General features: G+C 41.0%; 2 protein-coding genes across 19 annotated transcripts in view; both read left to right on the top strand.

Annotated features, from left to right (window-relative positions):
* The window catches only part of mbnl1 (muscleblind-like splicing regulator 1), a 33,202-nt gene extending 18,185 nt beyond the window's left edge, over positions 1-15,017 (top strand). For 7 of the 18 annotated variants that reach the window (XM_079570009.1, XM_079569997.1, XM_079570011.1 and 4 more), the window contains 10 exons: positions 6,141-6,311; positions 6,465-6,686; positions 7,197-7,436; positions 8,318-8,371; positions 9,416-9,569; positions 10,248-10,283; positions 10,781-10,872; positions 11,162-11,206; positions 11,790-11,861; positions 11,928-15,017. In XM_079570009.1, the coding sequence (XP_079426135.1) occupies positions 6,141-6,311; positions 6,465-6,686; positions 7,197-7,436; positions 8,318-8,371; positions 9,416-9,569; positions 10,248-10,283; positions 10,781-10,872; positions 11,162-11,206; positions 11,790-11,846 (1,071 nt within the window). In that variant the 3' untranslated portion in view covers positions 11,847-11,861; positions 11,928-15,017. The remainder of the gene's footprint in view (positions 1-6,140; positions 6,312-6,464; positions 6,687-7,196; positions 7,437-8,317; positions 8,372-9,415; positions 9,570-10,247; positions 10,284-10,780; positions 10,873-11,161; positions 11,207-11,789; positions 11,862-11,927) is intronic. The other 11 variants (XM_079570012.1, XM_079569999.1, XM_079570013.1 and 8 more) reach the window with 11 other exon arrangements.
* Positions 15,018-16,485: 1,468 nt separating this feature from the next.
* On the top strand, positions 16,486-17,721 carry LOC306973174 (ras-related protein Rap-2a-like). Its single transcript, XM_079570024.1, has one exon. It carries the CDS (start codon positions 16,827-16,829, stop codon positions 17,373-17,375), a length of 549 nt encoding a protein of 182 aa, XP_079426150.1. The 5' UTR covers positions 16,486-16,826; the 3' UTR covers positions 17,376-17,721.
* Positions 17,722-23,727: the final 6,006 nt, after the last annotated feature.

Here is a 23,727-nt window from a genome sequence, read left to right as displayed (position 1 = left end):
TTGATAAGTTAATCTAACATTTGTTTATTATAATGTTCAGCCGTTCCATTTGGGTAAACATTTGATAACGTTAACATCATTGCTCTTGTGCTAAGGGCAAATAGAGCGAAGCTGCGAGAGCATCTGGTCCCGGGCCAGCTGAAAAAGACAGCTCAATAAGTCAGGATTTGCAGCTGAAGGTAGCGGTCAGAGGAGCTAATACCACAAAGACTACAAAAACAAAGCACATTTTTACGCCCAAACACATGATAAAAAACTCTTTAAAGGAATAAAAAGAAACGACACAGAGGTGCATGAAAGTTCTCATTAGTAGCCTAAAATAAAAAATTAAAGAACCTTGTTGGCAACATATCGTACTGGGAATATGATCACATCTGATAAAACTGATACAATGTTTATTTTTAAGGCTTTAAGAGATGTTGATCATGAGGAAAATCAAACTTGTTTGATTTAAAAGTTAAAAGTAGTGATTGTCCTGCAAATTTGATACCAGTGTGCAGCACATTTAATTTAGGATAGGTCTGCTACTTGCATTATTGCTTTCACTACTCGTAGTTACTACTATTTCAACTTTCCAAAGCCCTCATGTTGTCCTCATGTCATGGTTTTGCCGTAACCCTGAATCAGGCAGGTTAGAGTGTCGCTTGAGGGCATGCGGTGTTACTTATACCTCTACGCTCTCAGCACCTTTTTAGTCGGGGCCCCTCCCTCTCTCCAGCTGCTTGGTCCATCAGAGTGTGTTGTACCCTCATCTGAAACAGCAATGACTCAGTGCCAGGAGCAAAGACGTTCAAGGCCTGCTCTTGAAAGTCATTAAGTCTGTGCAAAAACATTCTTGATATCCGTCCACCCCGCTCTTTTTTTCTCAAGTACATTCCTGCACAATCAAAATGTCTGGGCCTGTCCATTCTGTTGCTAAATTAGGGTATTGCAGTTCCCAGGAAAGTGAGCAACATGTTACTAAGCTAAGCTTTTAGCAAATGATTTGCTTTTTTATTTTATCTCAACAGATTAAAAAAACTGAAATACTCGCTACACTAAAACCAGACTAAATACAAGAAATGTTTTTAAGAAACACGTTTGTAGGGTAACAAGCTTTGCACATTATGTAAACCTGTGGGGATGGGGTAGTTTGTTGTTTGCATGTTTACAATTTCAGTCTTTTCTAAATTGCTGATTGTCATTTTTTTTCTTTTTTTTTACCATTCATATTGCAATTCATTTGGGATTAATCTCACAGTCTTGTATGCGTCACTGTTCCTGTGCCATCTTGGCAGATGGATTTAAACTTTAGTAAGTGTGTATTATCAAGAATAAATCCTGCAAGAACGCTGACCCATGTATTGTTTTTTTTGTAGTGTCTAGAACTTTGATGGTTCCCCTCAATAGGAGTTAAATGTTTGCAACTTTCTAAATGCAAGTCCAGTTGTTTTGTATTATGATAGAAAACTGGCTTCTTTGTGTTTTTGTTTTCAACTGCTCAGCCACCTAAAGCTTAAATGGACTGAACTTGATTTACTTCTTTGTGATGCCAATGAGGAAATTTAATAGGTTCACGACATTGCACGTTTTACTCATCATGTCACAGTTACCTCAGCACATTGTGACGCTGACCTACTTTCATGTGTTTATAGTGGGGGTTAACAAAACATTATAAAGTTACAGTCTAATAAATACATCGTACAAAAATAAAAGCAACTTGCTCAAATGTGAGCCAAGACCACCAGCAATAATCACATGCAGAAACAGGATTAGGCCATTTGACTGTGGGATTAGAGCTGGGATAGGATTACACTATGTAAAATCAGATTAGGATAATATATGTCAGATAAATCTGTTAGTGCTACAAACCACATAAGTTAATTTCCTTTCTCTCGCAGATTGGTCCGATATGATACTGACAGAAATTATTTGTGAGTGATGTAATCTGGAGAAAGAAGGCTGAGTAGAGCATACATTACATAATTGACTTTATCCATGCTGCTGTTGTTGCAGAACCATCAGCATTTCATAAAACAGAAGGTTATTGAAACGCTACTGCTGCCGCTGCTGCCCCTGTGATTTGTGTTGTGACTTTATTGTTGCCCATTGTAAGATGCTGAGCTCAGAAATTATTAAATGAACATTCCCAGGCTGCCCTATGTTTTCATGCAGCTCGAGCACTGGATGCCTTTCATAAAGCGACATGAATCAATAGCAGTGCGATGGCTGTGTTATTACTGCTAATGAAAAGTTGAGAGCTAACCTTGTTAGCCCCTGCTGCAGGAACCTAGCACCAGTACAGGTTGTACATGGAAAGTGCTGGAGTTAAAGTCACATGGATGTGTTTTTGTGTGGAGAGAGAGCAGGCCAGGTGGGGTGAGGAGGTGGGGGTTGCTCCTGCTCCTGTGTACGTGACATCTGACCTGAAGCATTTCTGAGAACCAACACCACTCAAGTGTGAATAACTCATTGCTGCTGTGTTTGGATAAACGACTGGCTGTCTGTCTGCTGCTCTCACATGTCATCCATGTGTTTCCCCCATAGACCAGACAGATTCACCAGATTATACAATATACCATAATATTTAAAGAACAATGTTATCGGTGCCAATGATTCTGACTCACTTCCATTTCTTTTTCTAGATTGTCATTCAATACCTATATTTTTTAGTTTTATGCTTTACTCTCTTTGCTGGTTTTGCAGCAAATCTTTGCATTACAATGATCTGTATTGTGCAGCATGAGAACTTATCTATAATCCTACTTCTCCACATGTCGTCTAAATTTTCCTCTTTTGTTTAAAAAGCTGTATGTATCAGAGGCGTAGTATTATTGTTATTGTCCTCACAATTATCATAGATTAACACTCCTTCATATAAGCCCAAGGTCAGACCCTCTCCCCGTGCTCAGTTCTGCTTAAAGCGCCACATACACCCACCCTCTGGGGAGACAGAAACATATGACCTGCTTATGACGAGCTTCTTCTGCATTCATGCAAGTCATAGCAACCTTGCTCTTATAGGAGATACACCTTATCTCATTCCCCTTGAAAGCCTAATTAGGTCAAGGCGTATTGAAACCAAGTCTGCTGTTCTTGTGTTATGGTTTGAATATCAATGCTTATGTTGAGTATCACAGTAGCAATATTTATATCTTGTATTTATTTAGTCCACATATTTTGAGGAAAGAGTCTGATCTTTTTAACTTTTCTGATCTATTTAACTTGGCAAAATTGTTGGAATAATTGTGATAAATTCCGCAGTCCCTTCCACCAATGCTTTATTATCATGTCACACGGTTCGACATCTGTGCTGATAACTACAGACTCCTCGCTGCTGCAAACCTTCTTATGTGCCATTTAAACTTTGATCGCACAAGTTCTCATTCCCATCCATTTTGTTACATTTTGAGCAAACAGTAGACAAAGAGACCGACCACTGGTTCTGGCTCTTTGAGTGTTTGCCGGACTCCTGCAGAACAAAGCTTCATTCACGGGGGGTTCAGAGGAGAGGTCTTTCATGTGCGCGTATGTTTGGACAGAAGTCAGAGGAGTGCAGGGCAGCTTCGACCACAACATCATAGCACCACGAGACCGCAAGCATTACATCAAAGCAAGGGACACTACCAGCACCACACCGTTTAATGTCAAAATAGCACAGGATCAGATTGATAGGTGATGATTCTACACCTGTGCTGAATTCATCCTCTGAGCTAAACTGAATATGATATTAGTGATAAAGAAACCAATATATATGTATTCGATTGGTTGAGGAAGGGCGTCTGAACTAAAACATATCCCAGTGGAAAGTCATAATGCGCTAATTTAGGTCAAATATTAACCATAACATATGTATAAATATGAATTTATAAATAAATCACTGACAACCCACTCTCTAAAAAATTCTGTGGATTATTTTAAAATATCCCACCGTATCCTTAATCTGTTTTCCTGGATGGGACACCGCCCCACCCAGCATTCTTTACACATTCGTTCACTGTTTATTAAATCCCACACAATCACAAAAGTAGGGCGTGAGTTGACTGTGGTTCAAGGGCTAAAAGAGCGCAATCAGGGTGGGACATGTCGTTACAACTTCGATATCTAGTTTAATAATCTGTTTTATTGTAACTGTGTTTAATAATGTGTTTTATCTTTGAAACCTAAAAGCCCCCTATGGACAGGTGTTGAAAATTAGCACATGTGCTATAACACTTTAAACAATGCATCTGGTTCGTCCAATGTAATTGCTATGTCCATATTAAATAAATAAATAAATGAAATGAATGAAATGATCAGTCAGACTGTAGAGGATTTACGTACGACAGTAAGACAGAATGAAACATACAGTATAGCCTGCATAGAGTGAGACGGCAACAGATGCATGGTTAATACTGCAAGTACATCGTTTTTGCCATAATCTCTCCACTGATGCTGCTACATCATTCATCACTGGACACACAATCGAGTATTTTTTTTGTAAATACTGTATATTCGTTGCAGTTCTATAGATATTTGAGAGCTGTAAAATAATTTTCTTTTTTGGCTTCATCAGCTTTAAAATGGACCAATGTATTTTTTTCTGTTTGATTGTACAGCTACTTTTATAGTCTGGGCTTTTACACAAAGATTCAGTACTGTTGCCGGTGCTCTGCGTTGCCGTGGACACCGTCTCCCTGCACCTCAAGGCCACTCATGTCATAATAACAACCATAAACCTCATGTGGGATGCGCTCTCTCCCTCCCTCCCCTGGGTCTCTGCTTTGCTAACCAGACCTTGTGCAAGTTGATGAACATGATTAATATTATTCTCATGCTGCCAGTTATTCTCTAGCTACTGTTTACATCTCTTTGGTTGTTTGAATTCAAAATGGCAGCTGTTGTCACATATTCTTATTTTGAGCTGTGTCTTCAGCCATAAGGGAAGCCTCTGGCCCTTAACCCTTTAAACAAATGCTTAAAAATATCAGTGCAACCGACAGACAGGGTCATACGGGGTGAGCGCAACATGATCGCGCCTGCCCCTCCTTTGCACACGCACACCGCGGCCCTCCCCTCTCTGCATACCATTGTCACTCTTTGGATGAGTGCTTTTGGAACCTGCTCCTGAATCGTCTCCTCTTCAAACGGCACACTTGCCCACTTTCCCCTGGCGCGCGCACACACACACATACACTTTCTCTAGTGTCAGGACTCCTCTCAATGCCAGCTTGGCCGAAGTACTGCATGCAATCACACCATTAAAGGAGTTTATAAATGCTTTAGACTGTATTATTTTTTTACTGTGATCAGAGCATGAGAGATATTTGGAAAAAACTTAGAGAACACAACCATTTAAGTTCCAATAAGGACAGCCCTGAAAAACAGTATTTTATTTCTTCCATTGTCTTGCTGTGCTATACTTACTAAAAAAAGAAAAAAAACATACTGCTTAGAACTGTTTACAAATGAGTTCTGGGTACTTGTCCCCCCACACCTGTCCTGTTGTCTCCTGTGTCAGTGAAAGTGAAGCAAAGCAGGCTGAAGTCATGGCTGAGGCTCAGATTATTCCCAGAGGGGACAGCTCTGTCAGTAACGGGAAACACCACACTCCGCTCAGCTGTGCCCTGGGCTCTCACTAAATACATGTCTCTTTAACTGGTTCTGTGACGTTTATCTTCCACCTGTTAGGCGAACTTGACCCTGCTGTGCAACATTGCGTATGCATTCTTGCTTGGATGAGAATGTGCTTGTGTCTGACTTCTTGTCAGTCTGCACTGCCGGCTGGATATAATTGGATACACAGCAGGCCGCAAAAAGGGACCCTCTTCTAGATAATTACACACAGACTTTGAAGTGTGACCTCCAGATGACTTGCTGATACAATATGGATCATATGGGTCTACAGTATTTTTAGCAGCAGAGTTGTAGCCAAGCTGTGTGCAGTGCTATGGGTCATGACCTCCTTGAGCTAGCACATACGCAGACACACACACATATGGCACTGATAGGACTGTTAAGTGTTGTTCTCAGCAAATGTAAATTTCAGTGTCTGCCATAAACAGGGTATCACGTTCTTTGTATCAAAAGCAAGTTCCTGTATAGTATGATTTAGCCTAAATATTTGTTTGCTGACACTGGGGTCAATTTACTGTTGTTAAAATATTAATATTTGTTTCTAGGGTCGCTGCTCCAGGGAGAACTGCAAGTACCTGCATCCTCCCCCTCACCTAAAAACACAGCTCGAGATCAATGGGCGGAACAACTTGATCCAGCAGAAGAACATGGCCATGTTGGCACAGCAGATGCAGCTGGCCAATGCCATGATGCCCGGCACGCAGCTCTCACCTATGGTGAGTGTGTACTCGTATGAGCTGTAAGCTCAGACCTGCCCCACCTGTCACTGTATGGGGAGTAGGACACTCTACTGTAGAGTAGGCAGTTGATGTCAAACCACTGAAAACTTCAGTTTGTTTGATTCACTTTGCTCTCTGTCTCTTCTATAGCCCATGTTCTCTGTCACACCCGGCCTGGCGACCAACGCCAGCGCAGCGGCGGCAGCAGCTGCTGCCTTTAATCCCTATCTGAGCCCTGTGTCCCCCGGCCTGATGCCGCATGAGATCCTGCCCAGTGCCCCGGTCCTCATGGCCTCCAGCCCCACAGTCAGCCAGGTGCCCAACAATGCGGCTGCTGCAGCACAGAAATTGCTGAGGACAGACAGACTCGAGGTAACAACAACAAACATACTCAATGTCCCAATGATGAAATTTACTGTGTTCAGAGTTTCACTATGAGGTTATTGATGAAACTGACATCAAGGTGCAAGACCACAATAAATTCAACTACACCATAAATAAATGCTATGGAGGTTGTACCTAAACATAAAAATACCAGATAAACATAAAAATAGTACTGCATGATTTCTCTGACTGACTAACTGTGTTAGACTTGAAGGAGACATGATGCTAATCCCTTTGTGTCTGACATGTAAAATAGACTTCAAATTATACTAAATATATTTGTCACTGTAAAAAAAAGTCTATTACTACATTGGCCAAGCTATTTCATATGTCATGCTGCCCTCTAGTGGTTTTTATAGATACTCCGCTTAAAATCTATCCAACAATAATGTGGACAATCTAATGAACAGTTGTCCTTTCTGAAGCGCTTTGTGAACACGTGTGTTTAAATCATTGTATAAATAATTCCCCTTTTCTTCGTCCCCTGCGTGTGTGCAGGTGTGTCGAGAGTACCAGCGGGGCAACTGCTCGCGGGGAGAAAACGACTGTCGCTTTGCCCATCCCGCCGACAGCACCATGATAGACACCAACGACAACACGGTCACAGTGTGCATGGACTACATCAAGGGCCGCTGCACCCGGGAAAAATGCAAGTACTTCCATCCCCCGGCCCATCTGCAGGCCAAAATCAAGGCCACGCAGCACCAGGTGAACCAGGCCACAGCCGCTGCAGCCATGGTGAGCAAAGCTTTCACTACCTCACATTTGTTGCAGCTTTAGCAGGCATCGATTAGGTTGATTTCTGTATTTTGTGGCTTTATACAAATTGTCTTCTGGTTTTTCAGTTCTGCTTTTTAATTGAATATTTGCATGTTTTTTTCTTGGGGGAGGCAGGGGGGGAGTCAGTCTGCTCAGCGAAGGATAGTGAGAAAGGACCAGGCACTTTATTCCACTTGAAATACTCTCTCAGTTGGGGGCTATGAATGCCATGTTCCTTGTTCATCTCATCCTGAAACCACAAGGGAGAGCCAGTTCCTCACCACTTTATTTGTAACGCCATTGTTTCTGTGCTTCCTACTTCTTACTTCTCTTCCTCTTGACATTTTAGAGCAGGACTGATTGTGCTCTGAGGCTCACAGTATAAAGTACTCGTGAACAATAGTGCAGCAGCCACATGTGTCCGCTTGATCCAAGTACTTTCCCAGTATTTCCCCAATGCCAGGCAGAGCTTTTGGGGTGAATCATTGTAATGTGACACTGACTCGGATGTGCACAGTGTATGATGTTTTTCTGTCCACTGTGACTACTTCAAGTAATTCTCATCGCTATACAAATCCATTTCTTGTGTGACTATAACTAATGTAGACCGTAGCTACCACTGATCATTTAACTGTTTAGAAATAGAGCTGTAGCGTTCACACTGTGCATGCCTTAGTCCTGTTATCCCCTTTGTATATTGCATTCCAATGATTTGTTTTTTTATTTGTTTTTGTTTTTTTCTCACCTATACCCAAACTGCACTGCTGCCCCCATGATGCACCTCTGCTTGCTGGTTTATGTTAATGCGCTTGAACCCCATTGGCCCATTGCCATCATGTGCTCGCTGCCTGCTAATTAAGACTCAGTCGGCTGTCAAATCACTGAAGCGACCCCTCGACGCAACCTTTGACCTGGTACTATGACCTTTCACCTTTTAGCTTGGCATGTGGCTTTGTCTTTGTGCAGTATTTTTATTAACCAAAGATACTTAGCTCTTTATGTTTGTCGTGTCGGTGCTATATGTTTTTCCTCCTGTCAGTCTGTCATTGCTTGTGATGAAGTGATTGTGGCCTTGTTGGAGTCCATTGATAATTGATCTGTAAAAGGATTATACTTTTGCTCAAATCTTCTGATGCGGACACAATCAGTTCATCTTTAAAGCCTATTTAACAAATGTCAGTAAGGGCTAGGGAAGTAGAGCTTTTACAGTGGTGGCATGGCTTCAGGTCTTTCTGTCCATGTTGTAAGTCAGTTCTAAGTGTTGTAAGCCGCTCTATCAGAAGTGTGCATGTTTATGTTGCAAGTGCATGTCGCTGGAGAAGGGTGGGGCTAAGTGGAACTCCCAGACCATTAGAGGTGATTATAATTCAAATGATAGTTCACTGTCATTGATTCACATTGCTCCCCAAGTGGCCTCGCTTCAATAATACAAAGTTGGTTTTGTTTTAAATGTGGTCAGCTGGTCATTGACATGAGAGTGAATTATCATTAAAACATTGCTTACAGTTTTTCATGGAGCTAGCAGTGCAGCATCCCTCTCTCTGTGCTTCCTACTTGTTCCACCTCTTGTTATTGTAGCAGCTTTATTTATTTTAGCAAATTTAATGCTTGCATATTGCGGTAGGTTAGCCTAGGGAGGTCAACAATTACTTGAAATAAGCCCCTGATTAGAAACATTAGAACAGGAATGCTTGTTAATGGCCCATAGCTCCAGTAGGCACCATGCTCCTGCTTGTGTAGTATTGTGTCAGACTGCTGCTTGCTTGCTACTGATGATATGATGATTTTGTTGTACACACAAATAAATTATTATTATGTTTATATGACATCCTCTAACGTATTTTTACTCTTTTTGTTTTCTTTCTTGTTTTTGCTTCTTCTCAACACACCTCTCTCTGACCACGCACCTCTTCCTCTGTCTTCTTGTTGATATTCCTCTCTCCATGTGGCCCCGAAAGGGCATCGCCCCTAGTGTCATGGCCCCCCTGCCAAAGAGGGCCGCCCTGGAGAAGGCCAACGGAGCTTCTGCTATGTTTAACACAAGCATGCTCCAGTACCAACAGGCCCTGGCCAGCATGCAGTTTCAGCAGCAAGCTGCTTTCCTCCCATCAGGTATGCTTCCACATCAGCGCTAGTGCTCAGGCCACAAGCAAGACCTGGAGCAATCCAATGTGTCTCTGTTTTGCTATTGCAGTGCAAAACAGTTTAGTTACTGTACATCTCCCTCATAGTTATAAAGATCTGTATACTCGGAGCTGTGATACAAAGTGCAGATCATTTCAATTATTGCAGCGCTTTTGCACAGCATGACAACAAGAGTGTGTTTTACAACTATTGTTTCATTTCAATATCACAAAAGTTTACATAAATGAGACTGTGGTGTGATCAGCAGTTCACCAATAGTGCTTTTTTGCTTGGGTTGAAATTGGGCTTTTCAGTTTGGTGACATTTCATTATCAGGGCGGCTTGGTGTTTTCTCACTGTAGTGTGTGTATAATGTTTAATTAACATTTGTACATGTCTACAGTCATAATCACACTCAGTCTCTTGTGTCACACATTCAAGTGCTATAGACCTGTGCACCCTAGAGTTAAGATACCTTGATTATCAGATCACCACAAGATGAGTTCACAACTGCGCTTTATTCCGATCACTGATGACCGTATCCAAAAGTTATTAATCATTTGTTTCCCACCTTATCTCTCCCCTTACTCTAACGAACCTTGTGATGGGCTGTTTTGATTTCTCTTCCTATCCAACCCACTTCCTGTTGCACTGCATGATGGGCAGGCTCAATATTGTGCATGACACCCGCAGCCAGTGTTGGTAGGTTCCAGCTTTCCTTCTTCAGTTCTTTATAAAATCATGTCTGAAATATAAGGTATTTGATGGCCTATAAGTACTGATATACAATTATTGAAATGTTGTACATTGTAAATATGACAGCTGCTTTTAGGCTGTTATTTTCATTTGTACAATACATTATTAGATTGCTTGCTTGTTCATAACTGGGCTCCTGGCTGGTCTAACATGAATTCTGTTTAAAACTGAGGGAGTTCAATCGTAACCCTCCCCTTTATCTCCTCTGCCACAGACTTAAGAAGTATGATGTTTTAAACCCACTGGTATAGACATTCTTTACTGTAAGAACTCTAATACAATTGCTAGTGATGGCACAATTGTAATGTGGGCAGAGGTGTGAAAAGGAGTCAGTTAAATGAACCCCTCCCACCCCTCTAAGTCCTTGCTTCATTTGCCTGGTGTGTATGTGGCTCCACTGCTCCTCTGTGTATTTTTGCTTACATGATTTTCCCTCCAAAAAGTTCCCATGATGCACGGTGGTACTCCGGCCACTGTGTCTGCAGCCACCACATCTGCCACAAGCGTTCCCTTCGCAACTGCCTCCACCAATCAGGTTTGCACCTCTACCGCCTCATTCTCTGTCCATCTCTTAGAATCTTCTTCCTATGATGTCTGTTAATGCACATGAATGACAAGGGGAGCTTGTGTCTTCCAGGCGTGGGGTGGGTAATGGCCGTACTCCCTCTTGTTGGCCTACACAAGTGTATTTATCCATACACGTAACTGTTCAGACACACCACTTTCCTTCATACTTCTCTACATGTATTTTTTGGGAACAATATTGTATTGTATTCTATGTTTGTCCTCATTGTAACTTAGATTTTTGTCCTTTCCCATTTGAGGACTCTTCCTTAACAAAGTTGACTACCAACGAATACATGCAATTGGTATGTATGAGGTAGTTTGTTTTGACATTTTCAAAGCCATGTGCACAGCTTGTGCAAACGTTGCTTTCTGTGCCCTTTGGTGCTTGGCTTATTTCCTTTTTTGTCATCGCTTCTAGCACGTAAAGCAAAGCTTTACCATGTTTTTGTTTCAAGCTAATTAGACAAACAATGTATTATTCGCAACATTTTGGTTTTATTTCTGTACAAACCATTTTGTAAGCTCTTTGCAGAACCCCAAAATACCACTGACACAGTGGTGCAGAGGTTATCATGTTAAATTATTGATCTGAATTTCACGGAGGTGTGCAGGTCAACAAAATGGAGAACTATTGCATGGGGAGCCACCTCACTGACAGTTCCCTCTCCCTGTCATCTCCCTGTCCTTTCTCTGTCGCTTTTTATTAACATCTAAATAACTGTGCCACAACTGAAGAAGATAATTGCTTTATCTATGCGTTCATGTTTTCAGCAATGAACTCATCTTAATGAGAAAGGATGTGGTTAAAAAGTGCGGATCCATGTTGTCTTTTTAAAACACAGTTAACTTCACACATTTGTTGTTGTTGTTTTTTTTCATCTTCAGATTCCAATAATATCTGCAGATCATCTGAGTAGTCACAAGTATTTGACTCAAATGTAGTTCCTGTCAAGAACAGTGAGTTAATATTTATTGATGTATTCACTTTTATGTTTTATATTTTTACAAAATGTATTTTTGCAGATCAAATGAATGTGGGCTGGCATCGTCCAAGCCAAACAACTTCAGCCTTTATGTACATATTCTTCAGAATGTCAAGCAATGGGACAAGAGGGTCTGCCATCTCTAAACCAGCCCATGACGATGGTCTCATCACATGAGTCAACATCCAGAGTGCAACACATGGTCTGTGCCATCCGCCCACCTACAGAGGAGTGTAGTGTCCAGAGCAGAAAGGAGGAGGTGCCTCAGTCACTGTGTCTCATAGAGAAAGGCCCATGTTACACCTCTGTGTATAACTAGACCATAGCACTCTTTGACTTACTCTCCTTTCTGCACACAGGTCACTGGTGTGGTTGCATACAACACCACATTGCTGGTACTTTAGTAGACCAAGATTTTATTTCCTTTTATATTTTTTTCTTTTTTTAATAGCCATATTTCAGAGTTTACAAATAAAATGTAAACATGCACCTTGAATTAGAATTTTAAGAGTGAAAGGCACAATAATTTTAACAGGAATTTAGTTTGCCAAAATAATTGTACAGTATTGTGATTTTATGGCTAGTGAAACTAGATGTTGAAATGAGGGTCTTGGACATATGAATGTTCTGGGTAAACCAACATACCTGTGTACCTTGAAGCCCAGTGGGCTTTTCTTACCTTGTGGTGTGCCATCGAGGCCATTCAGCTAACCCCGAGTGTTATCTCAGCAGTGTTATTGTTTACCGAAGGTAAAGTTTTTTTTTTTTTATGGCTTTTGTATTTTGTTTTCATTATGTTCTTTGTGTTTTTGTTTTTTGTTTTGTTTTTTACCTTTCTCTGGTTTTATCTAATGAGTTTTCAACGTGGGTTTAATGTCATTATAAGTTTTCTTGTTTTCATTAACTAGAGTATGTTTTGTTGACATTGAGATAAGTTTAAGTCCATTGACTCTAAAGGTGGGTGAAGTAGAGGGTGTAGAATTTAGTTGGGTTACAGTGCCACCTCTTCTAAAGAGGTTTTTCAACTGTGTCTGAGAGCAGCACTGTTGAGCCATGTGTTGATGGAAAAAAACAACAACATTATATTAGATCATCACCACACGTGCACTTGATGAATGTTCACCAATGCTCCATCTGAACTATTATGTTTAGGGAACAATGCAGATCAAGTGGATTTGCTTTGTTTTTCCCTTGGTAGTTCAGTTCTTAATTACAGTCTGTAGACCTGGTTTTAGATACCAAAGCACAGTTTTCTTGTCAATCCACAAGAAGATACACAATTAAGATAATAAGTTCATTTTTCATTCAACTCTTAGTTAATGATCACTTGCCTTTCTTTCACAGAGGTGTGTAGTGTGTCTTTACAGATTGTATTGTACCTAACAAAGCCTTAGATTACTGTTTATGGGCCTCAACCCACTCCAATGTAATTTTAATCACCTTTACAGGTTAAATACACAAATGACGTTTTATAGTTTCCTCACACTTTGCTCATGATTTGTTTTTCTCTTTGTGTAAAAGTAACAATTACTCTCTTAAATCTGTGTTATGTACTACTTAAGGATTTGGATATTTGAGGTATCTAGTTGTAGATTGTTTCTTTTTGCCTTACTATATATGACTTGACGACATTGATATAGCCGTTATAGAATTTAAGATAGTATGACATTCATAACTTTTTTCCATATTATACCATATAGATTATAATGTGTTGATTTTTCTCATATAGCTGGATGTCTTTTCAGTTGATGTTACATAGTCATTGTCTGAGGTTTTTTTTTTTTTTTTTTTTGCTGAAGAAAGAAATTTTGATGCAAAGGAAGAGATCCATTATTCTCAGAGTATAGATAACCTATGGTGATTTTTTTTTTTTTTAATTTTCCATGTAACATGTTTGAAAATATATTGTATTGGAATATAGATTTTCCATGTTTTAGAGTAAAACTTCTTTTTCTACTGTATCCATTTCAAAGAGATATGTATAAGATAATGTTTGTTTTAAATATTTCTTAAGTTTGCCCTGAATGTCAGGCCAAAACGAGCAGTGAGATGACGGGTGTTTGCATGTTTGTAGTGGTGAGATTTGAAGAGAGAACAGCTTTTCCAATGTGGCAAAGCTGAAAATGCTGCAGACGATGAGTTCTTACCTAAGGGACGAAGGTTGACTTTTTGCACTTCTGTATATAGTCAAATGAACAGAGAAAATGTGTATCATAATGAGATATTATTTTGAATAAAAAAAGATCTATAATTATAAGGAATTTTGTTAGATTAATTTAAAATTCTTGAATTAGAAGACCAGCTAAAATTGCTTGCAAAGAAGGGCACTAGTTTCTTGGCCAATGCATTCAGAGAAAGCTATGCGCTTTTTGTCTTATTTTATCCGTATCTGATATTGCCAGGGAATGTTGTATGGGATTAGATATGCCCCATGTCATGTTCGCTCCACTCCTGTAGGACGACATATCCAGTGATGTCCAGTCTCTGAACTTGCATTCTGTCAAGTTTATTTTGATTGCATGTAAAAATACACACATCTACAGAAATAAATACTTCAATATGTAAGAAAGGAATATATGTTGAGAATACAGTGTTTAAACACCGTAGGAAACATCCACAACAAATGGGAAATCAGCTCAAATACAAGTCATCTGTGAGAAAATACCATTGAAAGATAGACAATAAAGGCTGGCATTAGTCCAACTCAAATACTACCACAGTCACCACTCACTAGAAGAAGTCGCTTCTGACATAGCTGTGCACTCAGCAGGCAAGGGTCACCACACCAAAAATACATTTGGCCAATTCGTTTTTTTCTGATGAATGTAACAGTGGCCAATGTCAGCATGACTTGAAGCTGCTGTGTTGATGCTAGAACCAAAGCACCATTTTGTCCAAACAGATATTTAAGGTTCTCTTCCCTGCTGGGGGCACACACAACCCATTGTATGCTTTAACTGCTTTTTTCCTTGTAAGTGCAACCACCATTTATAAGTATTTGCCACAAATGCCACACAATAATGTATTTCTGTCTTCAGATTTGTTTATGCACATTTTATTGTTGCCATATCTCTGACTCTTGCTGTATGGATGAAAAACAGAATAAAACAATATTTCATTTGCTTATGCAACAATTCATTCGTGTTTGAGCCTCTGTTTGGAGTACTGTATAGTGCATAGGCTGTTGTGTTTCTTTAGAATTTGGAGCGCTTATTTTCTTGCACACACACACACACACACACACACACACACACACACACACACACACACACACAGAGCGAGAGAGATTAACAGATTTACTTTAGATATGGGGTACAATAGGCTCTTGGCTGTTATAAATGATAAAGGTCTTTACATCATATTTGTATCCCTTTGACCTTATTCACATGTGGTCCTTTGATAGGCTATAAGTAAACATACATGTCGATAAAGCGAGTTTTCATTACGTCCTTTAACAATTCTCACTATCCCTTAAATAGACTTAGTGGCTTGACAGAGTTTAGTTTGTGTATTTTGATGTTACAGATTACCTTGACAATTAATGTTGATCTTTTCAGTTGTGCCACAAAATTCAAAGATTCTCAACCATGGGATCGAGACCCAAATTGAGGTCCTCAAATGTTCACAGTTTGCATCCAAAGAGAGAAAACTTGGCTCTGTGGATAGAATCGTAATGAGATGGCATTTTAGAGTAGGCTACTTTGCAATCCGAGGCCATGGTTCTCCACCGGAAAAAGGTGGCTTCCCCTCTGCGGGTCGGTGGGGAGTCCTTGCCTCAAGTGGAGGAGTTCAAGTATCTCGGGGTCTTGTTCACGAGTGAGGGGCGGATGGAGCGTGAGATCGACAGACGGATCGGTGCGGCGTCAGCAGTGATGCGGTCGCTGTATCGGTCTGTCGTGGTGAAGAGGGAGCTGAGTCGGAGGGCAAAGCTCTCGATTTACCGATCGATCTACGTTCCCACCCTCACCTATGGTCATGAGATTTGGGTAATGACCGAAAGGACAAGATCGCGAATACAAGCGGCCGAAATGAGTTTCCTTCGCAGGGTGGCTGGGCGCACCCTCCGAGATCGGGTGAGGAGCTCAGTTACCCGGGAGGAGCTCAGAGTAGAGTCGCTGCTCCTTCACGTCGAAAGGAGCCAGCTGAGGTGGCTCGGGCATCTGTTTCGGATGCCTCCTGGTCGCCTCCCGCGGGAGGTGTTCCAGGCATGTCCTAGTGGGACAAGGCCTCGTGGAAGGCCCAGGACACGGTGGTGGGACTATGTCTCCGAGCTGGCCTGGTGTCGCCTCGGGGTCCCCCCAGAACAGCTGGAGGAGGTGTGTGTGGATCGGGAAGTTTGGGCATCTCTGTTGAGACTGCTGCCCCCGCGACCCGGCCCCGGATAAAGCGGAAGAAAATGGATGGATGGATGGATACTTTGCAATCATAATATATAAACTATTGAAATTAATATGCACGACTTAAGAATCCTATTTGAAATAAAGAAGAGTGTCAGGTTGGAAAAGGGCGTTGTGGTCACTAATGTAGTAAAATCATAAGACAGGAGCTGAGTGGCATTAGGACTGTTACGGCTCCTTTAAGAAAACGGAACTGAGCGTCGGTTTTTGACGCTGCTGACTGAGGATGTGGGCAGGAAACGCCATGCAGGAGGGGAAAGGCAGTGATCACGCTTTACAGCGCTGTTGCACAATACAGTGCCATCAAAATGCGCTGTAATTGGCCTCGCTAATGTCTAGGAGCGGCCTTTCTCCTCGGATCCGTAAGCCGCCGTCACACGAGAGCAGGCCGGGAGATTTGGCCGACACTAGAGTCGAGCGTCCTCGGCAGCGGACAGCCTTCCCAGACAGCTCGTACTGAAAACATCGGTCGGGGCGGGTGGGAGCAGCAGGCTTCGTCGCGTAAAAGGAGTTATCTGTTGCTTTTTGGTCTTGAAACAACCATGCGGGAGTATAAAGTGGTTGTTTTGGGCTCGGGAGGAGTCGGGAAGTCTGCGATTACGGTCCAGTTCGTGACGGGCTCCTTTATCGAGAAGTACGACCCAACCATAGAAGACTTCTACAGGAAGGAGATCGAGGTGGACTCCTCTCCGTCTGTGTTGGAGATCCTGGACACGGCTGGGACGGAGCAGTTCGCCTCCATGCGAGACCTGTACATCAAAAACGGCCAGGGCTTCATCCTGGTCTACAGCCTGGTCAACCAGCAGAGCTTCCAGGACATCAAGCCCATGAGAGACCAGATAATCCGGGTGAAGAGGTACGAGAGGGTGCCTATGATTCTGGTGGGCAACAAGGTAGATCTGGAAGGGGAGAGAGAGGTGTCCTCTGGAGAGGGGAAAGCCCTGGCTCAGGACTGGAGCTGCCCCTTTATGGAAACATCAGCCAAAAACAAAGGCTCTGTTGACGAACTGTTTGCAGAGATAGTAAGACAGATGAATTACTCCACAGTGCCCAGCGGTGGAGACCAGTGTTGCTCCTGCGCCCTGCTCTGAACGCACAAACCTGACAGCACATAGGGGGTGATGTTAGTTGTCCCTTTGTAAAAGTGTTCTCACCTCACACTGCTGTCTTATTGTTGCACAGAAATGACAACAATCGGTGATGTATCATAGTCTGGAAGTGTTTACATGACAAAGTACTTGAATGTTTTTTCCTGGATTTCTTTTTTTCTTTTTTTAAATAGCTTTGTATTTCACACTTTTCTGGAAATGTGCCTCAATTTTAGCCTGTATAGAAAGATGGATATTGTCGAAGTCGGAAGCCACATTTTAGGGCATCCTTGTAAACGGGTCCAATAGGGGTCCAACATGAGCAAATCAATAAAAAACACAAATCCATCGTTCATTTCTGTGCTGCTTTATGGACATCAAAGCATCACACTTTTTAGATGTTGGCAAATATGAACAATATGGCAGTTTTGTTACAGTTCAACCCTTCATTCATGATAATCATTGCATCTATTTTTTTACTTTCAGTTTATGGCTTACAATGGAATTCTTATACAAATGGAAGAGGCATCTATTTTTGGTCATTCCTCATAGAACGATGGATTTTGTTGCATTATAGCCCTAGTGTTACTTATTCTGGGCTGGCTAATAATATTTCTTCGTTATGCCTTGGAGATTTGCTTTTGGTGAAAATGGGGGAGGTGTTAATGTGTCAGAGCCTAACAGTGCAGCAGCAGTAGGGATTGGCTACTTTTTATGGTGTTTTTGTGGTTTCAAATCGGGAGAGAAGAGGCCAGTTTTAGACAGTATTTAAAAAGAAAAATCTCTCATATCAGTCACCGCTCGAGCCTTGCATAGGTCTCCTCTAAACCCAGCCTCCCAGGGGTGTAGGTCCGCCCACCCATGTGCTTGTCAGTTAAAGCTGCGGACCGTGCTCCCACACACTTATAAATACATTGTTTTTTTCCCCCCCCGGTTGCACTTATCTGATGGCATTTCTCCTCAGTGTGCACAAGCAAAAAAAGAACCACAGTTGAATCGTTATCTATTGCGGCATGAGGGAAAACTAGACCCCTCATGTGAAGTGCCTTCCTATGAAAACTCCTGTGACTGTGCCAACGAATAAGCCCGGCTTCCTCTGCAGTGCGTCTCAATGGCAATCAGAACTCTTTCTCTTTTTTTTTTCTTTCTTTGGGTCAAAATGAAAGAACGAACTTGCAAGAAAAAGCCTCTCAAGGTACTATTTATCAAGAATAACCGATACTGGAGTTTATTTTGGTTCACTGAATGGCAAGCCATGTCTAACTGTATTATGTAATTTCTTTTTTTTTCTTATTTTATAAAATGTGACCTTTTGACTCACTGTAATTGTAATTTTATCGTGGCAAACAATCTGCCATGCGTCTGTCAGTTAAATAACTTGTAATACAAAACACATTTTACATAAACAAGGCCTACTGTGTGTTTTTCATCGAGAGGCCAATAAGGTTGCGAGGTGCTGCATCTTTTATCCTGCATCCCAGAGATGGTAGCGACTAGGGCTGGGACGATACACTTTTGTCACGATCCGACGCGATACGTAACGTGATACAGTCAGTAATTATGATAGGTGATTGATGTTAACCTTGAAATGTATAAAAAAAGAGTCATGTGTCCAAAGTTTATAAACCAAATGCCATTTATGAAAGTGCTGCTACTGGAAAACGACGGAGTATATGATAAAAATGCCTCCAAACACAATTTTTGAAAGTATTGCGGACTGCAGCACAAAGTATTGCGTTGTGATCCGATCCGATATTTTGTCCCAGCCCTAGTAGCTACTCAAAAGTATGGAATAACTTAAATTTTAATCAAGCAAGTTAGTCAAGACGAGCTCATTTGTGCATTCAATAGCTTTAGTGGCAAATACAGGGAGTCATGAACAACATACAGTTGATAGATCAAACCTGGATCATGGAAAGTGTTTCATTCAGCCTGTATCAGTGGATTCAGAAGGCAGGCCCCCCTTTTTTCAGTTTTAGTTAAATGTATTGATAAAAACGCTACCCTGATTATCCTACAATATTGTATTACTAACCAATTGTTTAGAAAGTTATTGACGAAAAAATAAAAGTTGCATTAATGTAAGTATTCAGATCTTATATAAATACCAAACCACTGCTCTCTGTCAAAGTGCAGCTTTAAGTCTACCTAAGAATAAAAGATATCATTTGAACACCAATATCAGACCTCTGCACAATGCTGCATGGGTATAAATAGGGGTATGCCTGCTTATTGAACCCACTTTACTTTAAAGCTAAGCTCCATGTTGACCTTTTTGTAAGTGCACCAGGTAGAGCAATTATACTCTCGTCGCAGCAAGAATTTGAAGCCCTTCTTATCATTTGGTTGAACATTTGTATTGCTTTGAAGTTCTTATGTTTGATCTTGAACTTTTTTCATCTTTGTATGTACAACCTTTGTCAGTAAAAATGCTGACAATATCACATATCTGTCTTTCCTTAACACCTGACACAAGAGCCCCATGTCTATCGTGACCACTGCTTACATTTGGGTACATGACATATAATGCCAGCTCCTGATTGCTGAGTAAGTGATTGTGGCCTTGGCGGGCAATCCCAATGAAAACGCTCTCAGTGCCGTTGTTTGGCTACTGGGTAGGGTTTCCAGTAAGAGTGTTTAGCCAGGGGAGAGCTGCTTCCCTCTCCCCACTGCATGTCATCTAGATCTCGCCAAGTGCAACACAGAGAAGGCTTTCTGTGTCCCCGGCCGAGTTCAATCCGCCATACATACCGCTGGCTGGTATCCGTCCAATTAAGTACCCCCTGACCACAGTGATGCAAAGTCAGATTGCCAATTCAGAATGCATGGTTTATTACTAATAATATACATAAGGCTTTAGTATGTGCGGAATCTTAGTCTTTACTGTTGATGAAAAGACAACAGTACTTTCACAGCAGTAAAACAGAAATGAAGACTGAAGGGATCTTTTGTACCAATCACACGTCTCAATTCCCACCATTTAGAAGAGAAAAGAACTCCCACTCATCTCTGTGCTGTTAAGCGCAGTGTTAAATTTCATGTCGTTTGTTCAGCGCTTGTGAAATAAAAGGGAACAGGCTAGACAATGGCTGATTTTGAGAATTGTCACTCTGACAGCCAGAGGTGTCTGTACTAATTACTGTCCATTGTTGACTTAGGTGTTTAAATTCTTTGGTGAGCTATTTTCAAATTTTTATGAATGAATGAATATTAATGAAGAATGATAGTGAATTGCCTAAATCAGAGTTCAAGAAATAGTAAGGAAGAGTAGTACTAGTTTTAATAGTACACCAGTAGTAGTAGTAAGTATGAATTACTCCAGAGAAACACACTTCTGTCAGACACTTCTGTGAAACTCGTTTCTTGCCTGCAGGGCTTCTGTCATATGACCTGAAACTTGCATCAGCAACATTTTTGTCTTTCCAATCAAACCACTCTGATTTGTTACACTGGAAATTAATGTTACTAATCATTTGTTTTACTGGGATATTTTGCTACTTTTTATACCTCATATTCTTGACAACCTAATACAGTATATATAGCTCTGAATCTCTGCAGAGGGATTGATCAAGTAGCAGGCTGTGCCGTTCTGTTTTGTGTTCAAAGCCAGTCCATTTTCTTATGATGTGGACCTTGTGGTTTGTCCCAGCTCTGATGTTGCAACAGTAACTTCCTTGTGGCACGAAGCAACAAATGCTTAAAGTAACAACCTTCCCTCTCAGAGTTCATGCCAAAGTACTTTAACTTACAATCAATGTTGTTGTTTGTTTTTCTTCTTGCTTTAAAAGAAAAGAATTACCAATTTTGCCAAGAGGACAAAGTTGAGGAAATGCTTTGTCATTGCCCTTTGCGTGATTGAGTTTGAAGAAACTACTGTAGTCATAGTCACCTCCTCTAAAAGCACACATCCCAGTTCACATTCTTGGGTGGTATTAGTCTTAATAATGGCCATAGGACATGAAGTCAATGCAGCATGACAACTGACAACACAGAGCCTGACGCAGGACACTGAACGGCTTTGCCATGTGAGCTATGTGGAAGTCAAGAAAAGGATCTTCTGTTTTCAGCTTTTTTGCAGTAGTAGCAAATAAATAAGGAACAAGGTTCACTCTGAGGCCAGTGAACTAATCTGACAAAAATTAATTGTTGGCTTATTACATTTTGGCTGATTGGTTGAGACAGTACATGTGAGTGAACATGGTCTGATTTGCCTCTAAATTATAATAAAAAATAAATAAATGTATGATTTTAAAATAGCCAAGTTAAATGAATTTACACACACTAGACAATGTGACCTCCTGACTCCTCTGGACAGAGATTATGTTCATGATAATGTGACAATGTTGTTGCTGTTTCTTTGTTTAGGTCGAGACTGTGTGTGAATGTGTTGAATATATAAACGATCAAGTCTAACATTACAGCGACAGAAGAAACAGTTGTATAATCTCTGTGGTGAACGTTTTCCTGTCTGATATTGAGATTGCATTAGCAGGATCACAGTGCGTGGCTGGCAGCGGGAGTCGGATTGTGTACGAGTGTGGATGAGTCACTGCAGTCTTGGAGGGAACAGTGAAGAAAGGCCTGAAATAGCCTAAATGCTGTGTGTCTGCTGTGTGAGTGGGAGGACACGGCAGACACAGCTCTCAGTTCCCCCACACTCCGTCACCAACACATGAAGATGTACAGAAAGACCAGTTTATCACGGGGCCATCGGTACTGGATGGAAGCAATAGGACTGACAGCAGAAGAGTCAGTATAATGTTACATTAGTTTGTAGATATGTGCAAGGATATTTATTGTTGATCAGTTTATTTGACAGTAGTAATTTAGCTACAGAGCTAGTTTTCAACTGTTGTCCTTGAGGTGTATATAGCACCTGCAACAACAATTATGAAAGTTCATGCATTCAAAAAATAAGAAATAAATAAAGCATTGGTGATTGGTGGACAGTGATAATATTCCAATGTGTGACATGCACATGAGAAAAGACAGTGGCGCATGGGCAGATAAAACATTACCGGTATGTAGGATTATCTACTGCATAAAACTGTAGGCCCATATTTTATTCTATTTTTTTAAATTTTGGGGGTCAGTTCAGCAACTCTTCCTGTGTGTTCCTTGGCATGGTATTAATCTAATCTATTCATTTGGATATTACATGTTTATAGCCACTTATAAAGTTATTAATAATAATGATATATGAGGTTTGTATAGAGTTTGGACTGAAGTGTTTTGCATCACAGCATTATTCACTCACCAAACCCGGTGATGGTAAGTAAAAACAATTGCCACAAGTGCCCTGGAGCTGAAGCAAACATGACTAATCTGCACAAATGGCCACTCTGATTTCCACCAATCACTCATTCACCATCACCAGACAAGGGGTGAGTGCAGTCTTTTTCCCAGGTACACAGCAGCGGTGGTGGAACAGCCAACCTTTCCGTTATACCATTCAACCATCTGAGCCACCATTTCACTGGCGACACTGGCTACACCTGTAAAGACACATTTACATACTGAGAAAAGTACACAGAGTCACTCTGACACTGACTGTACTCTGTGTGGGAGGCAGCAGAAGCAGGTGCTCTTATCGGCTCCACATGAAATGTCTATCTGAGTTTAACACCCATTTCTCATTTGTGGTTCATATAAAGCTGCGTTAAAAAAAATACATAATGGCTCATCAAGTTTGAATTTAATAATGAATAATATTGAGAGGCTTGTTGTTGCTGTGTAGATTTTCGAAGACCCTCACTGTCAAAAAGATCGTATAACATTTGTCCACAAGAGGGCAGACTAAGACAGGTCAAAAATACAGACAAACTTTAAGACCATTGCAAAGCTGTTTTATACCTTTGCTCTCGCGAAGTCATTACATGATACAATTGCCATAGCCTTATTTATTTAATTATTATTACTATTATTTAATTAAAAGTATAGGCTATTGTGGGATTATAGGATACATTGTAGTAAGAGAAGCATCTTAAAAGATATTTTCAAACTACTTTGTTTCTAACTTGAGCTGTCTATGTCTGAAGTTTTGTTTCAACTCTTTATGTTTCCAGTCAATCCGCTCATCGCACCCTATTCCTTTGGACGCCTGCTCTGTTCAGGTCTTACCGTTTTACACGCAGCGCTCAAATTGCCTCCACTAATTCAAGTCTGCTCATTTTCATTGAAATCCGGCATACAATGACATTGAGTTTTCACACTTCTCTGGTGACGCTGCCATCTTTGTGTCATCTATTATATTGGGCTACTTTTAGATTATGTTTAACTGTCACCTTTTCTGCGCCAGCTTGTTTCGAGCTGGTCACTTGGAGTTGTTTTGGACAGACAATTGTTTTAACCAATG

The sequence above is a fragment of the Gobius niger genome (assembly GCF_951799975.1).
Source record: "Gobius niger genome assembly, chromosome: 13".
Classification (NCBI taxonomy): domain Eukaryota; kingdom Metazoa; phylum Chordata; class Actinopteri; order Gobiiformes; family Gobiidae; genus Gobius; species Gobius niger.
This window is presented reverse-complemented; position numbering and strand designations above follow the sequence as displayed.

Excerpts from the sequence above, each read along its gene's own strand:
- LOC306973174 (XM_079570024.1), top strand. The coding sequence starts at position 16,827 with ATGCGGGAGTATAAAGTGGTTGTTTTGGGCTCGGGAGGAGTCGGGAAG.